Source organism: Coregonus clupeaformis, unplaced genomic scaffold (assembly GCF_020615455.1).
Source record: "Coregonus clupeaformis isolate EN_2021a unplaced genomic scaffold, ASM2061545v1 scaf1404, whole genome shotgun sequence".
NCBI classification, from domain to species: Eukaryota; Metazoa; Chordata; class Actinopteri; order Salmoniformes; family Salmonidae; genus Coregonus; species Coregonus clupeaformis.
Window position 1 is genome coordinate 119,108 of NW_025534858.1, and position 25,103 is coordinate 144,210.

The 25,103-nt window shown below is 44.6% G+C and overlaps 1 protein-coding gene across 1 annotated transcript; it reads right to left on the reverse strand.

Moving 5' to 3' along the window:
• Positions 1 to 395: 395 nt before the first annotated feature.
• Positions 396 to 23,728, reverse strand: mtmr10 (myotubularin related protein 10). Its single transcript, XM_045218158.1, has 16 exons — positions 23,094 to 23,728; positions 22,846 to 22,906; positions 16,801 to 16,937; positions 15,715 to 15,787; positions 13,343 to 13,485; positions 7,863 to 7,956; positions 7,376 to 7,523; positions 6,892 to 6,979; positions 6,555 to 6,643; positions 6,148 to 6,278; positions 5,419 to 5,488; positions 4,114 to 4,184; positions 3,786 to 3,958; positions 3,281 to 3,451; positions 2,927 to 3,109; positions 396 to 2,643 (listed from the first exon to the last, which is right to left on the reverse strand). Exons 1-16 carry the CDS (start codon positions 23,148 to 23,150, stop codon positions 2,020 to 2,022), a joined length of 2,313 nt encoding a protein of 770 aa, XP_045074093.1. The 5' UTR covers positions 23,151 to 23,728; the 3' UTR covers positions 396 to 2,019.
• Between the last annotated feature and the right edge of the window lie 1,375 nt (positions 23,729 to 25,103).

Consider the following 25,103-nt stretch of genomic DNA (forward strand, 5'->3'; position numbering starts at 1 on the left):
CAGTACCGGTATGTTATTGTGATGTGTTTTTGCAATTTTCCCGGTTGATGCTCCGAACTTACAGCAGGGGGTGCTGGTGGCATGCTTATTGATTTGAGTTACAGTGTGTACAGTAGCTTTGCATTTTCTTATCCATACACTGACTGTAGTATGACCTGGTTTGACTAATATCAGACCTGCATATAGCATGGTTAATATATTAATTTGAATATCACGTGAATATCTTCAGTTTCCCTCATAAATCTGGGTTGCAGACATTGCTAATCGTCTAATTTTGACAGCTTTCCAATCCAGCCCAGTCACAAGCGTTGCAGCCACCTTATTGGGTGTCTGTGAAATACAAGAATATTCACACATATCTACCCCCCCACATAACAAAAAACAACAATTTCAGAAATTGTTAGACATTTTTATTTGCTCTAAATTCTTTAACATTGACATTTGGTCTTACAGCTGTGATCCCTGTGGTCAGAGTGTTGACAGTGCTTTTGAAGTGGGGAGAGGATCATTATTGCACTTCAGACCCCTCAATTGTCCAACAAGTGCTCTGCAAACCATAAATGTGTATCTCCAAACTTGATCTAACACAGTGACACTCCACAGAGCACAAAAGGTACAACATAACATTAATCCCAAAAAGGTGTTACTTCAGATCAAGCACTTCAATTTGGCTTCCAGATGCAGCCTTTGAAGTACTCAGTCTCTCCTAATGTCATTACTCTGGGTGTAACAACATGCATAGTAGAATAAGTGATAGAAGTGACCCGGTACAGTGAACACAGTAAGTAAACCCACATTTCCATCTAAAAAGGCACTGAGAATTTCCTATATCCCTGTTTGAGACTATTTGCATAACTGAATAAATACGTGCACTGTTGATCAATATCAAATTGTGTCAAATGAAGAGGAGCACAATTGTCATACAATAACAGTGCTGAGTGCACCAATGGTGTGAATTAGTGGTAAACTAAAATGAGGGCTGTGCATTAATGGAATATAAACTAAAAGTAGTAAGTACCATAATTAGAAAATAGTCAAATAAGTAATTTCAAGCAATAAAAACTGTACATTATTTACCAATATTATTTTCACCTTCTCATGATTCAAACAACAACCACCATTACCAGTAGTTATGTCATAGAACACTTCATATTTGGGATTCGTCTAGTGAATATCAGGTGAATGAGCAATGCGGGCTCATTAGAGAAAACAGATTCCAACTGTTTACGTCTCCACTTCAAACCCACATCACCTGGCTATGGTGAACGGACATGCCAATTGTCTGAGCATCAGTTCAGGCGGTGTCCAGCCATTAGCAGCATCAGTTCAGGCTCTGTGGGTGTACAGTAATGATAGGACAGGTATCCAGCCTGCCCAGTGGTTCTTCACTGCCCACAGCGCCAAAGCTTACATGTCCATATACTGATGCATTTCAATGCCAAAGCCATCAAGGGAAAAGTTGATTGATGAATGTCTTGAACAGTGAAGACATTTTCCAGTGCCAGTTCCCTGGCATTTTATTGGTGTGTTGCGTGATTGATGATCATTTCCTGCAAGAAGGCCTACTAATAATTAGCCCTGTCGGTCCTTCTCCTTTCACTATTCATGATTTGGTTATTATTCATTCTAGAATTAATGCAGTACCTTACCAGAAGGTCTCTAGAAATACAACTAAACTATATTAAGTGATACAAATAAAGAGATAAGTGTCTACCACAGATTTAACTCTCCTCCTCCTCATAGCTCCTGTTTTCCTTCTAAAAGTGTCATCAGCGCTACATCAATGTCACTACAAAATCATATTCCACTAACATTCTTCTATGTACTCAACTGAATCTAAAACAATAAAGTGAAACTGGAAATCAAAATTGACACCCTACAGAGAGCAACCCTGGCAAAACCCTAAAGAAATGTGCGATTTAAGCAAAGATGAATAATCTTGTGCAAAAACAAACTGCCACATCATCACATTCAACTGAGCTAAGCACTGATTTGAGTGAGAACTTTAGCCACGGGACCTCAGAGTGGCTCACTGGCCAGAGTTTCAGTGGAGAGCCATATCTTTGCTCCATTCAGGAACTTGCTGAGAGGAGTGCCCAGGATGCTGCGGCGGCACATGTTCCCCACGGGAGAGAAGGGGAAGGAGGAGCTGAGGTACTCTGGAGTTGACGAGGGCTCGTGGGTGGAGCCGGCCTTAAAGTACATCCTGCTGTGGTCTGATGGGGGGGCGCTGGGGGTGGAGGTCGGGGTGCTGGCCGGAGTGGCCCCCTTGTACTGGCGTAGCTGGCTCTGCAGCATCTCTATCTCATCAGCCAGCTGGGAGAGCTTGTGGTATGCGGTAACAGGGCCGCCTTTGGGGATGCGTGCTTCAGGAACCCAGCGCAGGAAGTAGAGCCTCCACAGGGCCAGGTGTGAAGGCAGGAGCTGAGGGATGAGCATCCCTTGCAGGTCTGCGGGCCGGGAGAACCAGTCCTTGAAGAAGCGCTCTGTTGGGCTCTCCACCACCTCTCTGATCTGGGAGAAGTCTGGTTTGAGCCGCAGCACCAGGGAGTTCCGCCTGGTCAGGGTGAGGCTGTCATGGCCGTCCATCAGGATGTTCCTCAGGGAAGAGGGCATCCCTCGGAGTGTAGAACTGTAGTTTTTCTGGAAGAGAAAGGAACACAAACTTATTTACAAGTTATTCAATTTAGAATTTAGAATGTACATACATGTAGATGGTGTTGATTTTACTTTGATGAACATGACATTTTGATCTTCAAGAATTCAGGTTATTTGCCAGGTATCTGTGACTGTCCCTGGATAGTCTTGCATAGCTATTCTTGCAAAGCTCCCTAATTTGCCTGTCTAGAACTTAAATGTACTTATCCTGTTAAGGGGTAGTTTCATTGTATTAATTGTCATTCTCAAACCAAGAGAGCAAACTGACCTTGGTGCGTCTGAAGGATTTCACTGCTCCGTTCTGCACACAGGTGGCACCTTTGCCAACATACATGGGGTTGTTGAAGAGGGCCTGGTCTTTGGGGGTGAACTGCTGTGACCAGTCCCAGACAGGGGGGAAACGCAAGGCCGTCTCTTTTCCCAGAGGGATGCACTTACTCTTAGCAAAGTCCTGTGGAGGAGGACAGGTATGGTTACTCATACTGCACACAGCTGCACACAGTTCTGAGCTGCATCATATCAGAGGTGTGTTGACGGAGTTGAATACAATCGCAATTTTGTTGTTGAGGGTTGAGGGGGAGCTTCCTGTGTTTGTGTCTTTTTGTGTGTGTGAGCCCCTCACCATGCTGTTCTCAGTGCGCTGCTGGGGACAGTTGAAGAGGAAGGTGCTGAAGACAGGGATCCACATGCTGTCACTGAGCACAGTCAGGTAGGTCTCAGTGAACTCAAAGGCTGCTGGGTACTGATTTATAATCTGCCACACACAGTCCAGGAACAGCAGGAACAGAGGAGACTGAGGGAATGGAGGAGAGGAAGAGGAGGAAAGGTAGAGAATATTGTGATTAAGGGTGGCAGGTAGTCTAGCGATTAAAAGCGTTGGGCCAGTAATCGAAAGGTTGCTGGTTTGACTCCCTGAGCCGACTAGGTGAACAATCTGCTGATGTGCCCTTGAGCAAGGCACTTAACCTTAATTGATCCTGTAAGTCGCTCTGGATAAGAGCGTCTGCTAAATGACTAAAATGTAAATGTAAAATGATTAAAATCACTGGGCACAAAAACAATGACAACATTTCAAAGTACATATCCATGTCAAGCAACATGTCAAGTATCAAATAGACAGAGCCTACCTCCTCTTTGTCATTCTTCTTCAAATGGTTGCACCGGTCGAGGAACCGATGGCCAGCCATCACCCACTCCTTCTGCACCAGGCTCTGGAAGCCAGCGAGGCTACGGAAGTGAGGGTCCAGCATCAGCTGTACCAGAGAGGACACCACACAGCTCAGGTCCCGGTCTTCTTCCTCTGGAGAGAGGAGAGAGACGAGAGAGAGAGAAGAGAGAGAAAATAAAAGTGAGAAATACAGGTTAGACAGGCAGACAGAAAGACAAGACACACACAGACAGCAAACAGACAGAGACAGACAAACAACTAAAGGACAAAACCATGTGTTTCTTTACCTTGCAGAATGACAGACACATGTTTTCCCTCCAGCAAGTAGACTACCTCGGCTGAATGCTTCAGGAAGGCCCTGGAGCCAGGAATATGAAAGGATACAGTTGACTTTACTCTAGGTACAAATATGTAACATTTACACATACATCTTCTTAAGTACGACATTCATTAACTCTGACCAAAAGTTGAGTCCAACCAAAATTATCCTGTACTTGTTCTGTAAATAAAAGGTCTAATACACTGCTCAAAAAAATAAAGGGAACACTTAAACAACACATCCTAGATCTGAATGAATGAAATAATCTTATTAAATACTTTTTTCTTTACATAGTTGAATGTGCTGACAACAAAATCACACAAAAATTATCAATGGAAATCAAATGTATCAACCCATGGAGGTCTGCATTTAGAGTCACCCTCAAAATTAAAGTGGAAAACCACACTACAGGCTGATCCAACTTTGATGTAAAGTCCTTAAAACAAGTCAAAATGAGGCTCAGTAGTGTGTGTGGCCTCCACGTGCCTGTATGACCTCCCTACAACGCCTGGGCATGCTCCTGATGAGGTGGCGGTTGGTATCCTGAGGGATCTCCTCCCAGACCTGGACTAAAGCATCCGCCAACTCCTGGACAGTCTGTGGTGCAACGTGGCGTTGGTGGATGGAGCGAGACATGATGTCCCAGATGTGCTCAATTGGATTCAGGTCTGGGGAACGGGCGGGCCAGTCCATAGCATCAATGCCTTCCTCTTGCAGGAACTGCTGACACACTCCAGCCACATGAGGTCTAGCATTGTCTTGCATTAGGAGGAACCCAGGGCCAACCGCACCAGCATATGGTCTCACAAGGGGTCTGAGGATCTCATCTCAGTACCTAATGGCAGTCAGGCTACCTCTGGCGAGCACATGGAGGGCTGTGCGGCCCCCCCAAAGAAATTCCACCCCACACCATGACTGACCCACCGCCAAACCGGTCATGCTGGAGGATGTTGCAGGCAGCAGAACGTTCTCCACGGCGTCTCCAGACTCTGTCACGTCTGTCACATGTGCTCAGTGTGAACCTGCTTTCATCTGTGAAGAGCACAGGGCGCCAGTGGCGAATTTGCCAATCTTGGTGTTCTCTGGCAAATGCCAAACGTCCTGCACGGTGTTGGGCTGTAAGCACAACCCCCACCTGTGGACGTCGGGCCCTCATACCACCCTCATGGAGTCTGTTTCTGACCGTTTGAGCAGACACATGCACATTTGTGGCCTGCTGGAGGTCATTTTGCAGGGCTCTGAACGCCAGTGGCGACTAAATATTTCTACATACCTGACATACTCCAGCCATCGAGAGCTTTCCATGGACGACAGCCACTTCTCCTCAGACTCCTCAAAGGGCTCTGCACACAAACAAACACACAGTGAAACATCCAAAGAGCTTTCAGAATCCCTAAGAGCAGCAATAAAAGCCTAAGAACAACAAAGTGCCTTCATTAAAAAACGACTTTGGATTTTTTTTATCACATATTCATTATATATTTTGTATTATTATTATATATATATATTTTTTACTTTTACCCCTTTTTCTCCCCAATTTCGTGATATCCAATTGGTCGTTACGGTCTTGTCCCATCGCTGCAACTACCCTACGGACTCGGGCGAGGCGAAAGTCGAGAGCCATGCGTCCTCCAAAACACGACCCTGCCAAGCCGCACTACTTCTTGACACACTGTTCGCTTAACCCGGAAGCCAGCCGCACCAATGTGTCAGAGGAAACACTGTACAACTGGCGAACGAAGTCAGCTTGCAGGAGCCCAGCCAACCACAAGGAGTCGCTAGAGCGCGATGGGACAAGGAAATCCCGGCTGGCCAAACCCTCCCCTAACCCAGACGACGCTGGGCCAATTGTGTGCCGCCTCATGGGTCTCCCGGTCACGGCCGGCTGTGACACAGCCTGGGATCGAACCCGGGGCTGTAGTGACGCCTCAAGCACTGCGATGCAGTGCCTTAGACCGCTGAGCCACTCGGGAGGCCCAACATTTCAACTCCTCCAACTTACCGATGACACAGATCTGCCGCACTTTGACAAAGGCAGCCTGGATGTCCTGGATGTTGGGCAGGTTCTTGTCCAGGTCGGACTTGAGGACGTCACTGCGCTGTGGGTGGCTCTTTGTTATGGCACTACAGATCCTACCACAGCACAGAGCAGGAAAAGACTGTTGGAAATGGTCTTAACAGCACTGCTTATTTGACAAGCAGTTTATTTACTTATCTTTGGTACTGCGAGTCTGGACAGAATAGTTTGGCAATCTCGCTTGTCAGTTATGCCAAAAGAACAAATCACAGTGCTGACATGATAATCACACTATTTGAAAGGAAATTGAAAACAGATGATTGTAGTAAACAATATGAAAACATCAACAAATACAAATGTATTCATTGATATTCTATTCAGTCTTATTGTACCTCTGGTCCAGCTTCCTCTGCTGCAGTGGGTCACTGATGCTGGCCATGCGCACCAGGGCACTCCCGTTGGGGTGATTCCAGCACCACAACTTGGGGAAAACACACACCAGCTTGTCATGGTTCAGCAGTCACACACAAAGTCTCCCTCGTTCTCTCACTTACAAACGCTCACATAAGCTGAAATGCATAGTTACTCCTCTCAAAGCACTTAACAAATCGGAGTCATTAATAATTGATAGAAATGGTCTGTCTAGGGAATTCTGTCTAAAACAGTGAGAAAGGCTTTTATTAAGCAAAAGCTGTTGTTTTCTGGGGATGAAAGAGGCCGGCCACTCACAGGGATGCGGCGAGCAGTGAAAAAACATAAGTACTGCTTCAGGTCTTGATCCGCCAGGGACACTGGGACCACAAAGTACTCTGGGAGACTGGAGAGAGAAAGATAGGAGGGAAATATGCAGAGATGCTCCAAATGGCAAGAGGTTAACATTTTATGTCATTGAGTCAGGCGCCATATTAGCCACAGCAGATTCTGAATGGTTCACCACAATATGAAAAGATCTAACCTCAAATCTGTGGCAGCAAGTGCAGCAATTACTACATTTCCATCTCAACAAAGATTATATTACATAAAGTGTTAATGTAAGCCATTACCTAAGTGTATTACATAAGCGTTACCATTATGCCTGATGAGGATTATGACACTCTAATGAGCTATGTTAATCATAATCCAAATCTGGTAATAATCCATGATGTCATTTAGAAAATGAGCTCAGGCCTGCAGAACCCTCCCTCCCCACTCCCCTAAACTATGTGGGCCCCACCTGGGTGAGACAACGTAGCCCTCGTTGATGGAGCACACCCTCCACTCTGCTGCACCCGTTCTCTTGATCTCTCTGTCCCATTCAGAGGGCCGGTCAAATAGGGGTATCTGCAGTCCTCCTCCGGGATCTCCTCCATTAACTCGCTCCCCTTCACATGTAACAGTGAGCGCATGCAAATTAAAGACACACACCTGCTTGCTGTGTTTCCTTCAACTCAAACATTGCAACAATTGTAAATATCTGTTCTTTATTGAAGAGCCACATTTGATACAACCAATGCCCCGGTGTTTCAACAAAACTCAATTGATCACATTGTTGTGTTAACAGTGTATTCAGCATGTTTTCCTTTAGGTTCCTCACATGTCAAGACATGTACAGTGGGGATGCTATTGATAGCTTGAACAGTTTGGCAGGTCACAGGGAATAAGGGTGTGTCAAAGCCTTTTCACTCAGAACCAGATGATTAACCAGTGTACTGTGTACCTACCCAAAGATCCGTAGTATTGCTTCCCTACGTACTCAAAACCAAACAGCAGCTGGGGATCTGCGGGGTGGGAGTAGTGAGCGATGGCCAGGCAAACCTTAAATCACAGGGTGGGGCAACACACATGACTTCAAAAGGAAGGAACTGAACAGGTCCAGGCAAATATACAGTACATACAGTGCATTCGGAAAGTATTCAGACCCCGTTGACTTTTTCCACATTTTGTTACATTACAGCCTTATTCTAAAATGGATAGCATTAATGTTTTTCCTCAGCAATCTACACACAATACCCCATAATGACAAAGCGAAAACAGGTTTTCAGAAAAATACCTTATTTATATAAGTATTCAGACCCTTTGCTATGAGAATCGAAATTGAGCTCAGGTGCATCCGGTTTCCATTGATCACCCTTGAGATGTTTCTACAATTTCATTGGAGTGTAGTAAATTCAATTGATTGGACATGATTTGGAAAGGCACACCTGTCTATATAAAGGTCCCACAGTTGACAGTGCATGTCAGAGCAAAAACCAAGCCATGAGGTCAAAGGAATTGTCCATAGAGCTCCGAGACAGGATTGTGTCGAGGCACAGATCTGGGGAAGGGTACCAAAACATGTCTGCAGCATTGATGGTCCCCAAGAACACAGCGGCCTCCATCATTCTTAAATAGAATAAGTTTGATACCACCAAGACTCATCCTAGAGCTGGCCGCCCGGCCAAACTGAGCAATCGGGGGAGAAGGGCCTTGGTCAGGGAGGTGACCAAGAACCCGATGGTCACTCTGACAGAGTGATAGAGTTCCTCTGTGGAGATGGGAGAACCTTCCAGAAGGACAACCATCTCTGCAGTATTCCATCAATCAGGCCTTTATGGTAGAGTGGCCAGACGGAAGCCACTCCTCAGTAAAAAGGCACATGACAGCCCGCTTGGAGTTTGCAAAAAGGCACCTAAAGAATCTCAGACCATGAGAAAACAAGATTCTCTGGTCCAATGAAACCAAGATTTAACTCTTTGGCCTGAATGCCAAGCGTCACGTCTGGAGGAAACCTGGCACCATCCCTACGGTGAAGCATGGTGGTGGCAGCATCATGCTGAGGGGATGTTTTTCAGTGGCAGGGACTGGGAGACAAGTCAGGATTGAGGCAAAGATGATCGGAGCAAAGTACAAAGAGATCCTTGATGAAAACCTGCTCCAGAGCGTACAGGACCTCAGACTGGGGCGAAGGTTCACCTTCCAACAGGACAACGACCCTAAGCACACAGCCAAGACAACGCAGGAGTGGCTTCGGGACAAGTCTCTGAATGTCCTTGAGTGGCCCAGCCAGAGCGCAGACTTGAAGCCGATCGAACATCTCTGGAGAGACCTGAAAATGGCTGTGCAGCGACGCTCCCCATCCAACCTGACAGAGCTTGAGAGGATCTGCAGAGAAGAATGGGAAAAACTCCCCAAATACAGGTGTGCCAAGCTTGTAGCGTCATACCCAAGAAGACTTGAGCCTTTAATCGTTGCCAAAGGTGCTTCAACAAAGTACTGAGTAAAGGGTCTGAATACTTACGTAAATTTGATATTTCTGTTAATTTTTTTTATACATCTGCAAAAATTTCTAAAAACCTGTGTTTTGCTTTGTCATTATGGGGTCTTGTGTGTAGATTGATGAGGGAAAAAAACTATTTCATCCATTTGAGAATAAGGCTGTAACAAAATGTGGAAAAAGTCAAGGGGTCTGAACACTTTCCGAATGCACTGTAGGGCCTAGTTATAGCCTAAAACTGGAGCCTGGAAGTTTTCCTTTGCTGCTTTTTGACTGTAACACCAGTGTTACACTAGTGTATATGCCTTTATCTTATACTAGGGAAATTGTTTCCATAGCTAGGGCTAGCAGTGAGGACTTGCTTTGTGAGAAGGTGTTAAAGTTCATAGTTAACCATTGTTATGTAATTGCAACCTGAAAAGTACCAGTGGCCTGGCTTTGGCCCCAGGTGAGAGCAGATCTGCCGGAGCCATGGCCCAGTGAGACACGGGTGCCGGCACGCATAGATGGAAACAGAAAAGTCTGAGCCTTTTGGGTAAAACACTGGGGTAAATCCTGTATGGAAATGCACCACTTGTCAGGTCAGGGAGTCTGGAAAAACTCCTGGCCCCAACAATACAATCTAAGGGAGATGGTCTGCTAGAATCTTTGAGACGTGACGCCAGATAATTCTGTATTGTGAATGGAGACAGTTTTCAGTGACTCCATAGGATATGCTGTCCCTTTTCAATGATTTGTGTCTTTGAAATGCACTCTGAGGCACGTTCTGGCTGCCTCGGAGTCTGCTGACCACGGCCAGAATGTTTTTCTGTTCACCTGTTTCAGGAGTTGTTTTTATTCATTTGGAGGAGATGCTGTTACTGGCTAAAGACTCAGGAACCTGCATGGGAACTTTCAATAACACTTCAAGCTGTGGCTTGGCTACAAGAGGGCCTCTACCGTTGCTACAAAATCCCACCATTTAAAGAGCAGAATTTATTATTTAGCCCAGACATTCTCAACAGCTGAGGCACAAAATCATGTTTTCTGCACCTTGATGGGTAGATAGAACCCTCACACAGGAATACTATGAAGAGTAACATTTATTTTCAACCTTGAATTTCACCATTAATAAAAATACAAGTAATTTCACCACGTGCTGTATTTCATTTTAAGTGAGTGACTAAGACATTCATTTATGTCGCTCTATTTCTAATAAAAGGCTAACATTGAAAAGCAAAGCAAACATTTGAAAGTCTGGCAGTTTTTTATGCTTTCCGTCAGTGGCAGTGGCATAGAATCACACAATGCTGTCCATTCACCGGAGGAGCTGCGACCAAAACACAGGACGCAAGGAAGGAACTTTTGTGTTCATGTATGTGTGTGTGCGGGTGTTTGCATGTGTATTTGAGAGACACTGCTCCCAACTCTGTAATTTCCTTCGGTATAATAAGCTATTATAGAATGGCTTCATTCCATATGTCACAAAGAAAAACAAGGACCGAGCCCTGGTTTAGCTCCCCACAGTAATTACACTGTGTGTCCCTATGAAGAAATAGACACAGGGAGTGAGGGAGCGCAGTTAAATCCCACTCTGTACCATTCCAATACTTACAGCAGAAACACCCATTCTTAAAAAACACCATGTGTAATCGTAAACAACCAGGAGTTACAAAACATAAGAGTGCCCAAGACACAACAAATCTAATTGTCATGGGTTACCCAACCAACAAAGATGTTAATGTCTCTGTAGATGTTTTTTATTTTATTTTTTTATTTTTTTTTTAACAGCCCTGGAAGGCAGAGTAGCCAGGTAATGTTGATAGTTACTTCTTAGCTCAATATCTTTCAGGTGTGTATTGAGGCGCTTCAAGCGCTAGCTCCCCCTTTCTCTGACATAAAATGCTCCCATGTGGCACGCACCATGCGCTCTGGCTGGAGATCTAAGGTCAGCATGTGTACATAGAAGCAGGCGGTCAGGAAGATATACTGAGGTCTGCGGTCTCCATGCCACGGCCATGCAGAGGACTCAGGGCTGCTGCTAAGAACTCTTGGAGGCCTTCCTCCACATAACACATTAGAATTCACTTCCAGCCCCCTGGCTTCTGAGACCTTTGGAACTGAACCTGGGGTGCAACAGCATCTGTGTTTGCAGAGTGATCAGAAACTAGAGGGCTGAATAGACGTTTTGTTCCCTGGTTGGTTTTGTGGTGACTTTAAAGCCTCTCTATCCGGGCTTCACATGTTCTAAGGGGCTGGCAGGTTATATCCAGGGTGACTCCTTCACCCTCCTACCCAGCTCCCTTCTCCCCTCCTACCCGGCCCCCTTCTCGACTCCTACCCGGCCCCCTTCTCCCCTGCTCCTTCTCACTGCCTCACATTTTCCAGCATGAGCTCAACAGGCCCACAGGGCTCGGTAACTCCAGGTGAATGCTCTTACCAGGCCTGTTAGTTTGTTGGCTTTGCTGTCAGAAATTAGGGAAGCCGTTGTTTCCTCACACCAAACAAAAACAAGCATTGAGGAAAACAAACTACCAACACACCTCGCCCACGACTCTTCACATGCTGTACTGGGGCCCTTTTTTTATTTTTTATTTTTTATTTCACCTTTATTTAACCAGGTAAGCCAGTTGAGAACAAGTTCTCATTTACAACTGCGACCTGGCCAAGATAAAGCAAAGCAGTGCGATAAAAACAACACAGAGTTACATATGGGGTAAAAAACACAAAGTCAAAAATACAACAGAAAATATATATACAGTGTGTGCAAATGTAGCAAGTTATGGAGGTAAGGCAATAAATAGGCTATAGTGCAAAATAATTACAATAGTATTAACACTGGAATGCTAGATGTGCAAGAGATTATGTGCAAATAGAGATACTGGGGTGCAAAAGAGCAAAATAAATAACAATATAGGGATGAGGTAGTTGGGTGGGCTAATTTCAGATGGGCTGTGTACAGAAGAGCGGTGTTTTGGTTCCACTCTAAAGACATGACACATCTGTGACTATAATCCACCACTCGCTCAGAGAGATGAGTCAGAGTAACAATGTGGAAGGTTAATTTTACACTAGTTTCTACGTAGGTTGCCTAGCAACAACAGCTGTTGTGCAGCGCTCCATGACATGTGTATCGAGTCATTCTGTACACATATCTAAGCATAATCTCATTGACTTCGTTCTCTTACTTGGAAAAAAAGTTAGAGAACAGTGCCTTAAAAGGCAATACAAATGTAAAGCAATACAATCTGTTAATAACATGCTGACAACGCCACCCTGACTCTTCCTGAGTCAGACTGAGCTAATCAGGCTCTCAGCCAGATGGAAGGGAGATAGACCTAATCCCCTCATCAGAGAGCAGCTCAACCGGGTGGAGAGAGGAGAAGAGGGGTGGAGAGGGGTGGAGAGAGGAGAAGAGGGGTGGAGAGAGGAGGAAAGGCATAGAAAGGTGGATACAGGGCAGCCTACATGGCCCCAGAAGGCTTCAAGGAGACGCTCTCCAAAAGTCACCTCAGTGTGGTTGTCAATGGGGTTACCATACACATACAGTCCTGTTTGGTTTTCTGGGAGAAGAGGACATAGTACACATGGCATTTTTACTCATCCAAAATGAAGGATTAACTAGTGTCATTGCCAGCATGTTTGCTATCATACTCACATAATGGGACTTAACTCTGATAATCATGTAGGCTAGTAAGAGATGATTAAAAAATATTTAAATCTGACAGTGGCAGTCTTTTGGGAACAGCTATACTGACAGCAGAGGCATTCCATTCCACAGTGAATTACCAGTGAAATCCTCTTAGAAACTAATCCACTGTAGTGGTGAGCCGCAGTTGAGTTGGAGGATTACCATGCCAGATGGCTGGTATCTAGCCTCAGGTTCAATTCAAGAGTCAACACCACGTCAATTTATATTGTGTCTATACATCAAGTGTCCATTTTGTTCAAAAAGCTTATATCACAAACCTTCTTGGCGCTCTGGGGCCCAGCCTCGTCGAAGCGGAACCTGATGATTCGGAAGTCCTTGCAGTAAAGGATGAGCTCGGTGGGATTAAACTTCAGCTTCTGGTTAGATCCCAGAACCTTCTGCTTCCCCTTAGCATCGTTCACTGAGAGGAACAAACCCAGAACAAAGACCAGGGGTGAGACAGTGCTTATTAGGGCGAATGGAGAGTCCAATAGTAACAGTAGTAGCCTGGACCCAGGTCTGTAGGCCTAATGTTTTGTAGAGGAGTTGGGCTAAAGCACATACAGTACAGATCTGGGACAACACTAGTATAGTGTGGGGTAAATGTAAATGTGTGAAGTGGGCAGCTTCCCACAGAAAAACCGAGTATCTATGTCACCACAGAGCTTCAGAGAAATTCAATCAAGTAGGAACTGAAATTGATCCAATAGACTTCAGCTGTCTAAAAACAAATGAGGAACCTCATTCTTCATGTCCGGACATCCCTTTCTGGCATAGTACTCGAAATATACTTCTGTTATTCTGAATACAGAAGCATCTTTTTCAGAGGTTCCTCGAGTATAACATACGGTAAAACATTTTCCAGTGGCTCACAAGACAACTGTTTATTTCACCCTCTTAAATATATTGAACAAAATTATAAATGCAACATGTAAAGTGTTGGTCCCATGTTTCATGAGATGAAATAAAAGATCCTAGAAATGTTCCATACACACAAAAAGCTTATTTGTCAAAAATGTTGTGCACAAATTTGTTTACATCCCTGTTAGTGAGCATTTCTCATTTGCCAAGATAATCCATCCACCTGACAGGTGTGGCATTTCAAGAAGCTGATTAAACAGCATGATCATTACACAGGTGCACCTTGTGCTGGGGACAATAAAAGGCCACTCTAAAATGTGCAGTTTTGTCACACAACACAATGCCACAGATGTCTCAAGTTTTGACAGAGTGTGCAGTTGGCATGCTGACTGCAGGAATGTCCACCACCGTTGTTGCCAGAGAATTGAATGATATTTCTCTACCATATGCTGCCTCCAACGTCGTTTTAGAGAATTTGGCAATATGTCCAACCGGACTAAATACCGCAGACCACCTGTAACCATGCCAGCCCAGGACACATCCGGCTTCTTCACCTGCGGGATCGTCGAGACCAGCCACCCGGACAGCTGAAGAAACTGAGGAGTATTTCTGTCTGTAATAAAGCCCTTTTGTGGGGATTTCTGATTGGCTGGGCCTGGCACCCCAGTGGGTGGACCTGGCTCCCAAGTGGGTGGGCCTATGCCCTCCCAGGCCCACCCCAGGCTGCGCCCCTGCCCAGTCATGTGAAATCCATAGATTAGGGCCTAATGAATATATTTCAATTGACTGACTTCCTTATATGAACTGTAACTCAGTAAAATCTTGAAATTGTTGCATGTTGCGTTTATATTGTTGTTCAGTAGGGGATGATATGCATGTTTCCATGGCACACCAGGAATCCAGCCTTGGCCTGTGTACCACCACCTGCACACACCTTCACTAACTTACCAGACAAGGACAAGACCTATGCCTCGTCTCTGTTTGTCCATTACAGAGTGGTGGGTGGAGCGTTGGGTCAGTGTTTTTGCCAAGCCAAGGCTCTCATAAAGGACCTTTGTTTGAGGGCGTAATGAGTAGAAAACATTGCTTCATGCTCTATCAGCTCAGCACAACAGCCCCACGCTCCCAGCCATGTCAGCAGAGTGAGGCTATGAGTTACACAAACAAGGTTAATCCTGACCAGGCTTTTCAGCCAGGCCCAGGGCCCTCTGTCTGGGCTATGACCTCATCTATGGAGATACTAAAAACGGATTGGTGACCAGGGGGAGCAGGCAGGCAGCCACCAAAACTGGTTTAAGTCAATGGTGTGTGTCTAAAATCAGCCTGGTACAGGACAGTCAAATAAAACCTAAACACAGAGACTGGGGTCAGCCAGATGGGACGTGATTGGATCTGAGAGATCCGACTGGTCCCTCAGCCATCAGAAAAAACATTCAAGGGGATTTCAGAGGAGGAGAGCACAACCTGCCCATTGTGCATTCATAATTCAACAGCTGGGTGTAGATGAAGCAGTACAGCCATAGCAGTCCAAGAAGTGTGCGGGGTCTGACAAAATCCACGATATCTGTCATAGAGACAGAATCGTCGGGGGCAATGCGTTTCATAGGTCAATTATTTTACACTGGCTATTAAAAAAACAACATGGCCTGTCAGGAACCTAAACTGCTCTTTATTTCTGGACTAAAGGGACTGCCAGTGTCATATGAGCAGGCTACTTTTGGTGGAGATGGCTGTTTGAGTTTGTTTACCATCTCGTCACCATGGTTAACATAATGGCACATGGTCTTACCCGTCACAACTTGCTCCACACACGCCAGGGGAACATCGTGCTCTCCAAGCAGCCGGTTGGCAACCTGGAACCTCTGAGGAGACAACAGAACACAACATGGTGAGGAGTGGAGGTACCTGGGGCAACAGCACACAATAGTACCAGGGAGACCAGAGGTGTTAACTGGAGCGGAGTGGGACTGCACCACATGTTATCAACAGCTGAGAAGAGAACATTTGAACCATCTGGAAATGCTCTGCCAGGAACACTGATGATGATACTGTCGTTTTTGTATTTCAGTGAAATGTAATGATTAACATGGGATCAGCTGATGAATGGAGATCATTGACAACTTTCGAGCAAATGTGTGAATCTAAAAGTTACCCCATTTGAACTGAAAAGGCAAATCCACAATTTTGCAATATTTTGCAATCAATTAGGACCATTAAGATCAAGGCAGGATGTCCAAGAATAGTGCAATCCGTCCATGAGTCCTATAAACGTTTCATTTTTCAAGTAAACATGTCTGGGATGACTCACTTAAGTTGTTTAAGAGGCAAAGGCATCAAAATAAGCTTAACACAAAACAGGTGGTCTATAAGCACAGTGTGGGAAGTCACATAAAACATCTGAAAGCTGACACTGGAAGAAAGACGGCAGTGTCCTACAAACCTTTTTGTTGATGGGTATTTCACAACAGACCTCCCACATGGCCTATCTCACATGCTGCTTATCATGTGACAACCTTGACCACACCTTCTCCAATAAACCTACAATAAACTCACATGTGATCATGTAGGGCAAGTTTCCCGGGACACAGATTAAGACTAGTCCTGGACTAAAAATTCATTTGAATGGAGATTGTCTAGGATTAATCCGTGTCCGGGTAACCAGCCCATAGAGCTACAGTCATTTTTGAGAGAGAGGCACACATAGAGAGTGCACCACAGGAGGTTGGTGGAACCTTAATTGGGGAGGACGGGGCTTGTGGTAATGGCTGGAGCGGAATCAGTGGAATGGTATCCATGTGTTTGATGCCATTCCATTCGCTCCAGCCGTCCTCCCCTCAGCAGCCTCCACTGGAGTGCACTCACATTGAAAACATACCTGCTTGGGGAGGGCATCATGGGTGATGAAGGAAACCTTGAAGTTGGTGCATATCAGCTTCCCCCACAGGTCATCGTGGCTGCTGTCTGCTCCGATGCACTTCCTCACAAAGCTCACTTCGTTCACCACAATCTCCCCTGACGATGACAAACAGGAAGTAACATTAACCATGACATTGAGGTTTCAAGGAAAAGAGGTAGAAAGGCCTAAAAGGGACAGAAATAGAAGGTGTGAGTGTTAACCAAAGTTATTTTAAGTCTTATAGCGATGAAACAAAACATGGGCTGATGACAAAGTAATATGACATGAATGAAGCTGGGGAAAATGTGCTATGGAAGTGGAATGATCACATACTGAGATGTCTATCTCCTAGTCTCATTCTGGTTTCTGCCATCCAGCCAGAGGCATCCTGTTACGCTGCTGGAGAGTGATCTGTGCATTTCTCCTCTCAGGCCCTCGGATTGGCTCTAATGATCCCCACATTCCAGCCGAGTCTGAGGCGTTGGGTCAGGGTGATGGAAATACCTGTCAGAGAATAGCTAGACCTCTTCATGACAGAGGAGGTCAACACAACACTCTGTTCCCTAACCTATAGGCCTAGTAGCCTGTTGTGACCTCTACCCTTTCATCACCCTTTAACCCCTCTTTGGTTCCAGTAGCATCTCAGGACCAAACACAAACACCCACAGCCTGACAACAACCTGGTGTCTGAACCAAAGAGAGTTCCCTCCATTTACAGGACTTTCCTCTCCTCCTCACAAACATATGTTTTTAATTACCTCCATAGCCCAGATGCACACGGCTCCAAGAGGTATTTATTTTTGAATATAAAAAGAGCCCATGAGTCACACACACGGCAGACTGTTTCTACTCCAGGATCATTCTCTCTCTCTCTGGCCATTCAGTGAGAGTTCACAGACTCAGCCCATGCGCTATAGGCTTGCCAGGGAAACCCCATGAGCCAGAGCCTGAGAATGGGGATCAGATGGGCCTAGTTGTTCTCCTCTTGGGAAAACGATCTGCCATTAAGAGAACTGAGAGCCCAGCCTCAAATGGACAGAGACTGCTTTGGTTAGTAAGGCTGCTTGATGGATCGAGGTCCTCCTCTCAAGTTTTACATTCAGATCAAAACCCCTCTTTATCAAAGACAGGTGTACCCAGTCCTAAACTAGGCCGTAAGTTTCTGGACTAAACCATTCACGTTGTTTTTATTGATGTTGCCGTTTCCTGTGTCACTGAACAGGGACCTAAGAGGTCTGACAGTAACGAGCTCTCAACCTCGCTGGCAACATTGATGGACATGAATGTTTATGGCAAACCATTGTCTCTCTCAAACATTTCAAATCTAAAGAATGACCAGTTCAATGAATACAGCTACTACCTTGCACAGTGCAAAATTCCTGACTTTCCATGATAGATTAAGCATGAATTTACCAATGCATGAAGAAAAGAACTAAAGTAGAAGAGACTGTATGATGGACTAGTACATGAATGCAGTGCAGTGGTGATTCCCTCTGGTTTAATATCGTGGCAGTATGGTTGTGAGTGACACTGCAGCGTCGCTAGACTATAGGCCAGCCCGCCCATAACAGCTGGAGCTGCTTTGCAGAGGGTTACCGTAGGACAGGCAGGGAACAGCCAAAGAAAACCAGGCCCAGCACTGCAAACAGGATCCTCACATGTCAAAATGACAGTTTTTCCTCTGAGAGTCAGCATGAGCTTAACCCATTCAGCCCAACTGGAATCTGGCACTGTCTATTTAGCTGGTTTCTTTTGATGCATTCATTCAGATTATGCGCTGCATTGTCTATGAACAAATTAGAGCCTGACCGTACATTCAAATTAGAGCCTGGCCGTACATTCAAATTAGAGCCTGGCCGTACATTCAAATTAGAGCCTGGCCGTACATTCAAATTAGAGCCTGACCGTACATTCATATACACATGGAGTACACAGTGAAATGAAATGCTGATGGTTATTGTGTAGGCTACTTCTTGTATATGACAAATAAACAAAATTGAACATGTTACTTATGAATTACGTCCAAGGCTAGGTCTATTTGTTCTTGCCTGTATTCCATGTAAAACATTGTTTACAAGCTACATTATATAACCGTTGTCACTGCATCACAAGTTATTTAATGTATGCACAAGAATGTAACAATAAAGCGTTATGGCCTGTGAGTCTTATTGGAGATGGGGAGTGGGGATAGTAGGGTGGAGTTCTACTGTCATGCTTCTCAGCATGGATTAAGATCAGACAAGGAACAGAGAGAGAGACTGAAGAAATAGGTGGTCTCTCGTAATTCTGGGACAAGGCAGCTACCGACCACCATCACCCCAATCCATCACTACTGTGTTTACTTCCACAGCTGGGTCTAATAATCTGCAGGCTTGATGAGTTAACAACTCTTTTGGGGAGGCAGAATGCTGACGGGTCTGACACAAGAGTACAGTACAGCTACACACAGCCTGGACTGCAACCTTTAACCCCCACTGGACTGCAACTCTGCCAGTAAGTAACCTGGGTTACCACAGCATCTAACAAACAGTACTGTGCTCATGTCATCAACCGCTTACATCACAGCACTCTCTTTTTATCACAGAGTTGGCTACTTTCAATGCCTATTCAGATAAATGTCAGTTGGCCAAGGTCGGGGTCTATCATGTGACCAGTGGTAACACAGATCCAGAATAGTCACAAGGCCTATCCTATTTGTGATTGGCATGTCAAAAACATGTATATCATGTGACCATACTGGAGGAAACAAACACTTCCTAGGATGAGGTTCTCCTTTTTTGACTAAGTCCACAAAACCCTAAAGCGAATACGGCTAGTCATGTGATCAGACCTGCCAACTGACCTGACTAACCACAACCTGGCATTTCTTCCTGTGTTTTTGTAGTTTTCAAAGCAGGCCTCCTGGGTTTGTGTACAGCACCTAGCAGACCAGATCACAGTTTGGACAGCTGGTGGCAAGGGGCACAGACTCAGAGAAACCCACCATGGTCTATGTATACAGTGATTATCACAATCCTCTCTGAGTCACACGAGACTAGGGAGAAATGCCTCAGTTACAACACAAAGAGAGCCGTTAAACGGGACAGATACGCTTCAGCATTCCACCTGCATTCTAGTGTACAATAGTAAAGTACAGTGCGCCAGTAACACCAACACATTGTTGATGGATAGCGATAGGACACCTCCTTTTGAGAAACTCATGACTTTGCCCATATTAGCATAGGTTGTGTGATTAACAGAGCAGAACTCTTGTGCTAACAAACTAAGTTGTGAAGAGAGACTGAGGACAGCAGGAGTATGTGGCCTAGAGAGGTGAGAAGTGTACAGAGAGTTAGCTTTGCCTCATGCAAACACCACTGCCAGGCACATTTTCCCCACCGCCTCAGGAGAGGCCTCAGCTCACATTCTCCTGCTGAGAAAACAACAGTGGAAAATCTATTACAGTACCTGTCTAACTATCATTACAGATGCCTACAGTTCAGATGAATGTGTGTAATAAAGGTAACAGTGTGTCAGCGAGTAGCCTAAACAAGACAGTCAATGTTGGTCATCTATGTTTGGACACCCATACACACTCCAGAAACACAAGTCACATACAAAGAGAGAGAGTAAGAGAGAGAGAGAGAGTGGGGGGAGAGAGCGAGAGAGAGAGAGAGAACTAGGCCTAGAGGAGGAGAAAAATAAAAACATTCAGAGAGAAGAGGGAGAAACGCAAGCAGACTGTTCACTATCTAATTAGAGTTGGGCAGCCAGCAAAGGATCCAGCCAGGGATGAAGAGAGAATCTGAGGAGGACAGAGAGATAAACAGAGAGCTACAGAAATTAAGGGAGGAGGTGGAGGAGGACAGATGAACAGAGAGAGAGAGTGAGGAAGATGGAAGAGAGAGGAGGACTGATGAGCTGATTTGTTGAGATGAGTAAGCCCCACTGTGGTCCTCTGTCTGGTCAGTGTGATGTGGACTTGAATGGACCATTCAATCAGAGACCCATTTGAATGGGTCACATTCAAGTCGCATAGCAACACTGCCGAGGAGCTGGGAGGACCGACAAACAAAGCCAAAGTCTCTCCATTCAGGGCCACCCTCACAGAGCCATCAACTAAAGATCAGAACATAGACCATGGTGTAAAATCAAACCTGAGATTCACTGTAGGCTAAACTGTTTGTAGGCCAGTTGAGGGAGAGGAGGTGACGATCTTATTTTGTAAAGCAAGGACAGGTGGCACTGTGTGAGTGCGTCATGTTTACTTTCACTGCCAGCATTCACTGTAACACACTGGCAGAACCCATCAATAACCAATAACCTACAGTCAAGTAACAGTGGGTATCCCTCTATAAAACATACCAGCGTCTTAAAAGGATCCACTGAAATAGATTAGAGAAATAGAGAAGGGTAAAACTATACAACCAAAGCAGGGCTCTACAGTTTGACCGTTTTACTCACATAAGCACCTAAATATTTTCCTGTGCAATTCTTAAAAATTAAGGATTCTAGCTTTATTACATCAAATATTTGTGATTGTGCTCCTAAATGTCTTTGTGTACACAAACATTTTCCAACTTAGGCGCATATGTGCTCCTTGTAAAAAAAAAAAAGGTCAGTGTAGAGCCCTGCAGAGCAGAGAAAACGGCAATAAAGTGCAAGAGGGAGGTTTTGTTTTTATTTCAGCTGTGCAAGCAAAACCATGCAAGGAGCTTCTATTTTAGAAAGAGGGAAGGTCCATCCTCTGTTGCTTAATTATAAGGAGTGAACGCCTCAAAGGGAAATTAGTCCCACAGCACAACCTCTGGTTCGCTACATGTCCTCAGACGCAGATATAGGCATAATGATACTTCAATGTTACATGGTCAAGTGTTTCTCAATCTTGCTCCGTTATATCAGTGAGCTTCGGCCTCCATAACAGCCATGAATGAACCGAAATGAATGAACCGAAATGCTAAAGAATAATAACTGGCTTTTTTGCAACAATAGTTTATGGGTGGCGGGCAACATGAATTGAGTGGCCCCTCCCTGTACACAGTTTGATGAGTGATGGTTAGACACATACAGACTTTATTATTTTCATTCTGTTTTAAATATCTCCTTGTATATCTTAATACACTGGATCAAAATGTAATATTTACATTTACATTTTAGTCATTTAGCAGACGCTCTTATCCAGAGCGACTTACAGTTAGTGAGTGCATACATTTTCATACTGGCCCCCTGTGGGAAACGAACCCACAACCCTGGCATTGCAAGCGCCATGCTCTACCAACTGAGTTACAGGGGACTACTAATATGGAGAGGTTGGGTGTCAGTTTAGCTCACACACAAACACTGCCAACTTAATGGAAAAAAGTCAACAAACCTGAGGCCCTGCCACACATTAAAAACTCAAAGTGGTGAAGAAAAACACACAAAATGGGGGAAATAGCGTTTAGTGACTGATGCTCTGTGAACAGGAAATACCCTTGTGAATCTCTTGTTATTAAGACACAGTCATTAACCAACTCGCATGCTCACTGAGCTGGGATTTGACTGCAAAGTCAGGAAGTAATATATGAACCAGCCAATTGTTCATTTAGGATAAATTATGCGCTGTTAGTTGCTGTGATGAAAAGGGGGCCAGGCAGGCACTGTATTGCCACGGTGACTTGAGACAGCCCAGAGAAAAATAGACTAAATTAGATTACCACAGCCTAATGATGCGACAATAAGGGATGCAAAAGACCTGTGCGCAAAAACACAAGTGATGTGCACTGACAGACTACACATTCAAAACAAGCAATTACATTTAGCTGAAGAGATACAGGGAGTTTTCACTGGCTGGTCATTGAAATATCAGTAATCTTCTACATTAGCATGAGAAGAAAGACTATAGCTGGATGAGATCAGCCTTTACTGGTTATTTTTCAGGAGAGGGATATTTTGATGGGTGGTTTAATTTCTGTAGCCTCTACGTACTCATCACATAGTTGTTCGTTACAAATAGAACAGTCAGAAACAACAAGCTAGCTGTGGCAGAGGGAACTGTAAACTCACCTGGAAGTAACCTGGCCTCTAACTTCTTGATTGGTGGCTGTGGAGTTTTTTTCAGATCCGTCTGCATGAAAGATAAAACAGAGACAGATTGTTAGTCTATAATAAGCAAACTAAATGATGCACAACATATAACGTTAGCTAGTGAATTTGACTAGTAATCCTAGCTAGCTAGCTAGCTACTCAGTAGTAGCAAGTAGTATGCTGAGGACACAGTAACGTAGCGTAGTTAGTCAAGTAAGGTTACTCACCTGTACAGGCAGAAGGTAGGATTTAAAGGTTGGTTTCAAGGGCTTCACAGAAAACATTATTAATAGCTTGAGTCCAATAACTAAAGATGATTAATGGATACTTCCAAGATTTCAGTGAGAAAATGTCAAAAGTTAGCTAACTGGTTAGCACAATAACAACATCTAAAAAAGAAACTGCTGAAAATGTGAAGTCAACAATACAGTCAATCTTTCGAGATAGATTTCCCCATTTGGATCAGGCTGGGATAGCTTGCTGGCTTTCTCCTTTCGTGTCAACACACAGCTGCTGTGCTGTGCTGGCGAGATCTGGTTGTCCTCCTCGCGAGCAAGTTACTAGTAACGTTAGCCATCTAGCCTTGTAGTTAGCTGCTAGCAAGCAAGTTTTAGTTCGTCAAACAACTTTACTAGCAAGCATTCCATTTGCAGAACTTTGCGAACGACTTGCGTGCAGACCGTGGGTTAATTCACTAACTTGCTGGAGAAGAACTCCACAACGTAAACCCTGCTGACATACAGCAGTGATAACTGATTTAGCTAGCAGCATTATATCAACGCTTTGCAATCCTTTTTGATATGGACACAACCGCCATGTCTACATTCGGGTGGAGACAAAGACAGACAGGGGAGGAGCTTCGGTCTATGCTACACGCTCAATCACAGATCTGGGAGAGAAATAAATAACTTAAGGGATTTTTGACCTACAACGGAGGGCATGGGCGGGCCCCAGAAAGTGATTTCTCTCACTCTCTTGATTCCTCAAGTATCATCTGGTCCGTTCATATATGTCTATTTTCGACTAATTTTGATTTGATTAATCATGTTTAGTATACACTGTCGCCTATTGATATTCCAATTGATATTGCAATGATTGATCCCCCCCCCAAAAAAAATCACGTTAATTTTATTTATGCAATGTTTATTCAATGTTACATAATAATTAGGCAATCACACATATCACACAATATCAGAGAAACAGTAAGCACAACTGTAGGACTGAGCACTAGCACCATCTAGTGAAAATGTTCAGTCCAGCATGAGTGGCATCCAGCATCCAGGCTCTGTCGTAGCTGGCCGTGACCGGGAGACTCATGGAGCGGCGCACAATTGGCCCAGCGTCGTCCAGGGTAGGGGAGGGAATGGCCGGCAGGGATGTAGCTCAGTTCGTAGAGCATGGCGTTTGCAACGCCAGGGTTGTGGGTTCGATTCTCACGGGGGGGCCAGTATGAAAAATAAAAAAAATATGTATGCACTCACTAACTGTAAGTCGCTCTGGATAAGAGCGTCTGCTAAATGACTTAGATGTAAAAATGATGACCTTGTACCTAGCTGGTGGGGATTCTGGTGGGGTACCCCCACCCAGGTAGTGGCAGTGCTGGCAACACTGGATGCAGTAACCAATGGGGAGTGGGTCACACTCGGACAATCAGAGAGGGGGGCAAATTATTGTGGCCCTGGTGACACAAAATAATCAAAGGTTTGACTGCATGGAGATGCTTGGGGAAAATGGTTTCAACTGGGGACCAGAGTGTTTGTGTTTCAGGGGAAGAGGGTGGATCTGATCTCCATCACCTAGGACTTGACATAGATTAATCAAATCTCCAATTTTTCCTCAATCTTGCATGCTTTCACAAACAGCTATAACTGTATATGCATTCGTAAATCAGGTCCTTTCTTGAGTTGTGCTCTGGGATGTAACAACCGTTGAGCATCTGAGCTTCTGGTTGATTGTGGAAGAAAGGGGTTCAGTGTGTACGAGCATGTGCTTGTGTGTGTGTGTGTATCCCACATCTGTTGCAAGGGGGTAAGGATGTTAGGGAGAATATAGGATGAACCACAATAATTGTTTGCTAAAATAATAATTGCTTGACAAAAATGTAATGTAATACAATGGCAATCCGGATTATAGGTAACAATCCTTCGCATGAACAGCCGATATTATTACGCATATTAATTGATAATGATGGAAATTAAGATATGCAAGATATTTGAATAGATATATAATTTTAATAG

What these genes read in the sequence shown, in the direction of transcription:
- mtmr10 (XM_045218158.1), bottom strand. Translation starts at nt 23,150, where the DNA reads ATGTTTTCTGTGAAGCCCTTGAAACCAACCTTTAAATCCTACCTTCTG. An exon ending in CCTACCTTCTGCCTGTACAG is followed by an intron (nt 22,907 to 23,093) that starts GTGAGTAACCTT and finishes TCTTTCATGCAG; the next exon opens with ACGGATCTGAAAAAAACTCC. An exon ending in CAGAGGAAGCTGGACCAGAG is followed by an intron (nt 6,279 to 6,554) that starts GTACAATAAGAC and finishes GTGCTGTGGTAG; the next exon opens with GATCTGTAGTGCCATAACAA.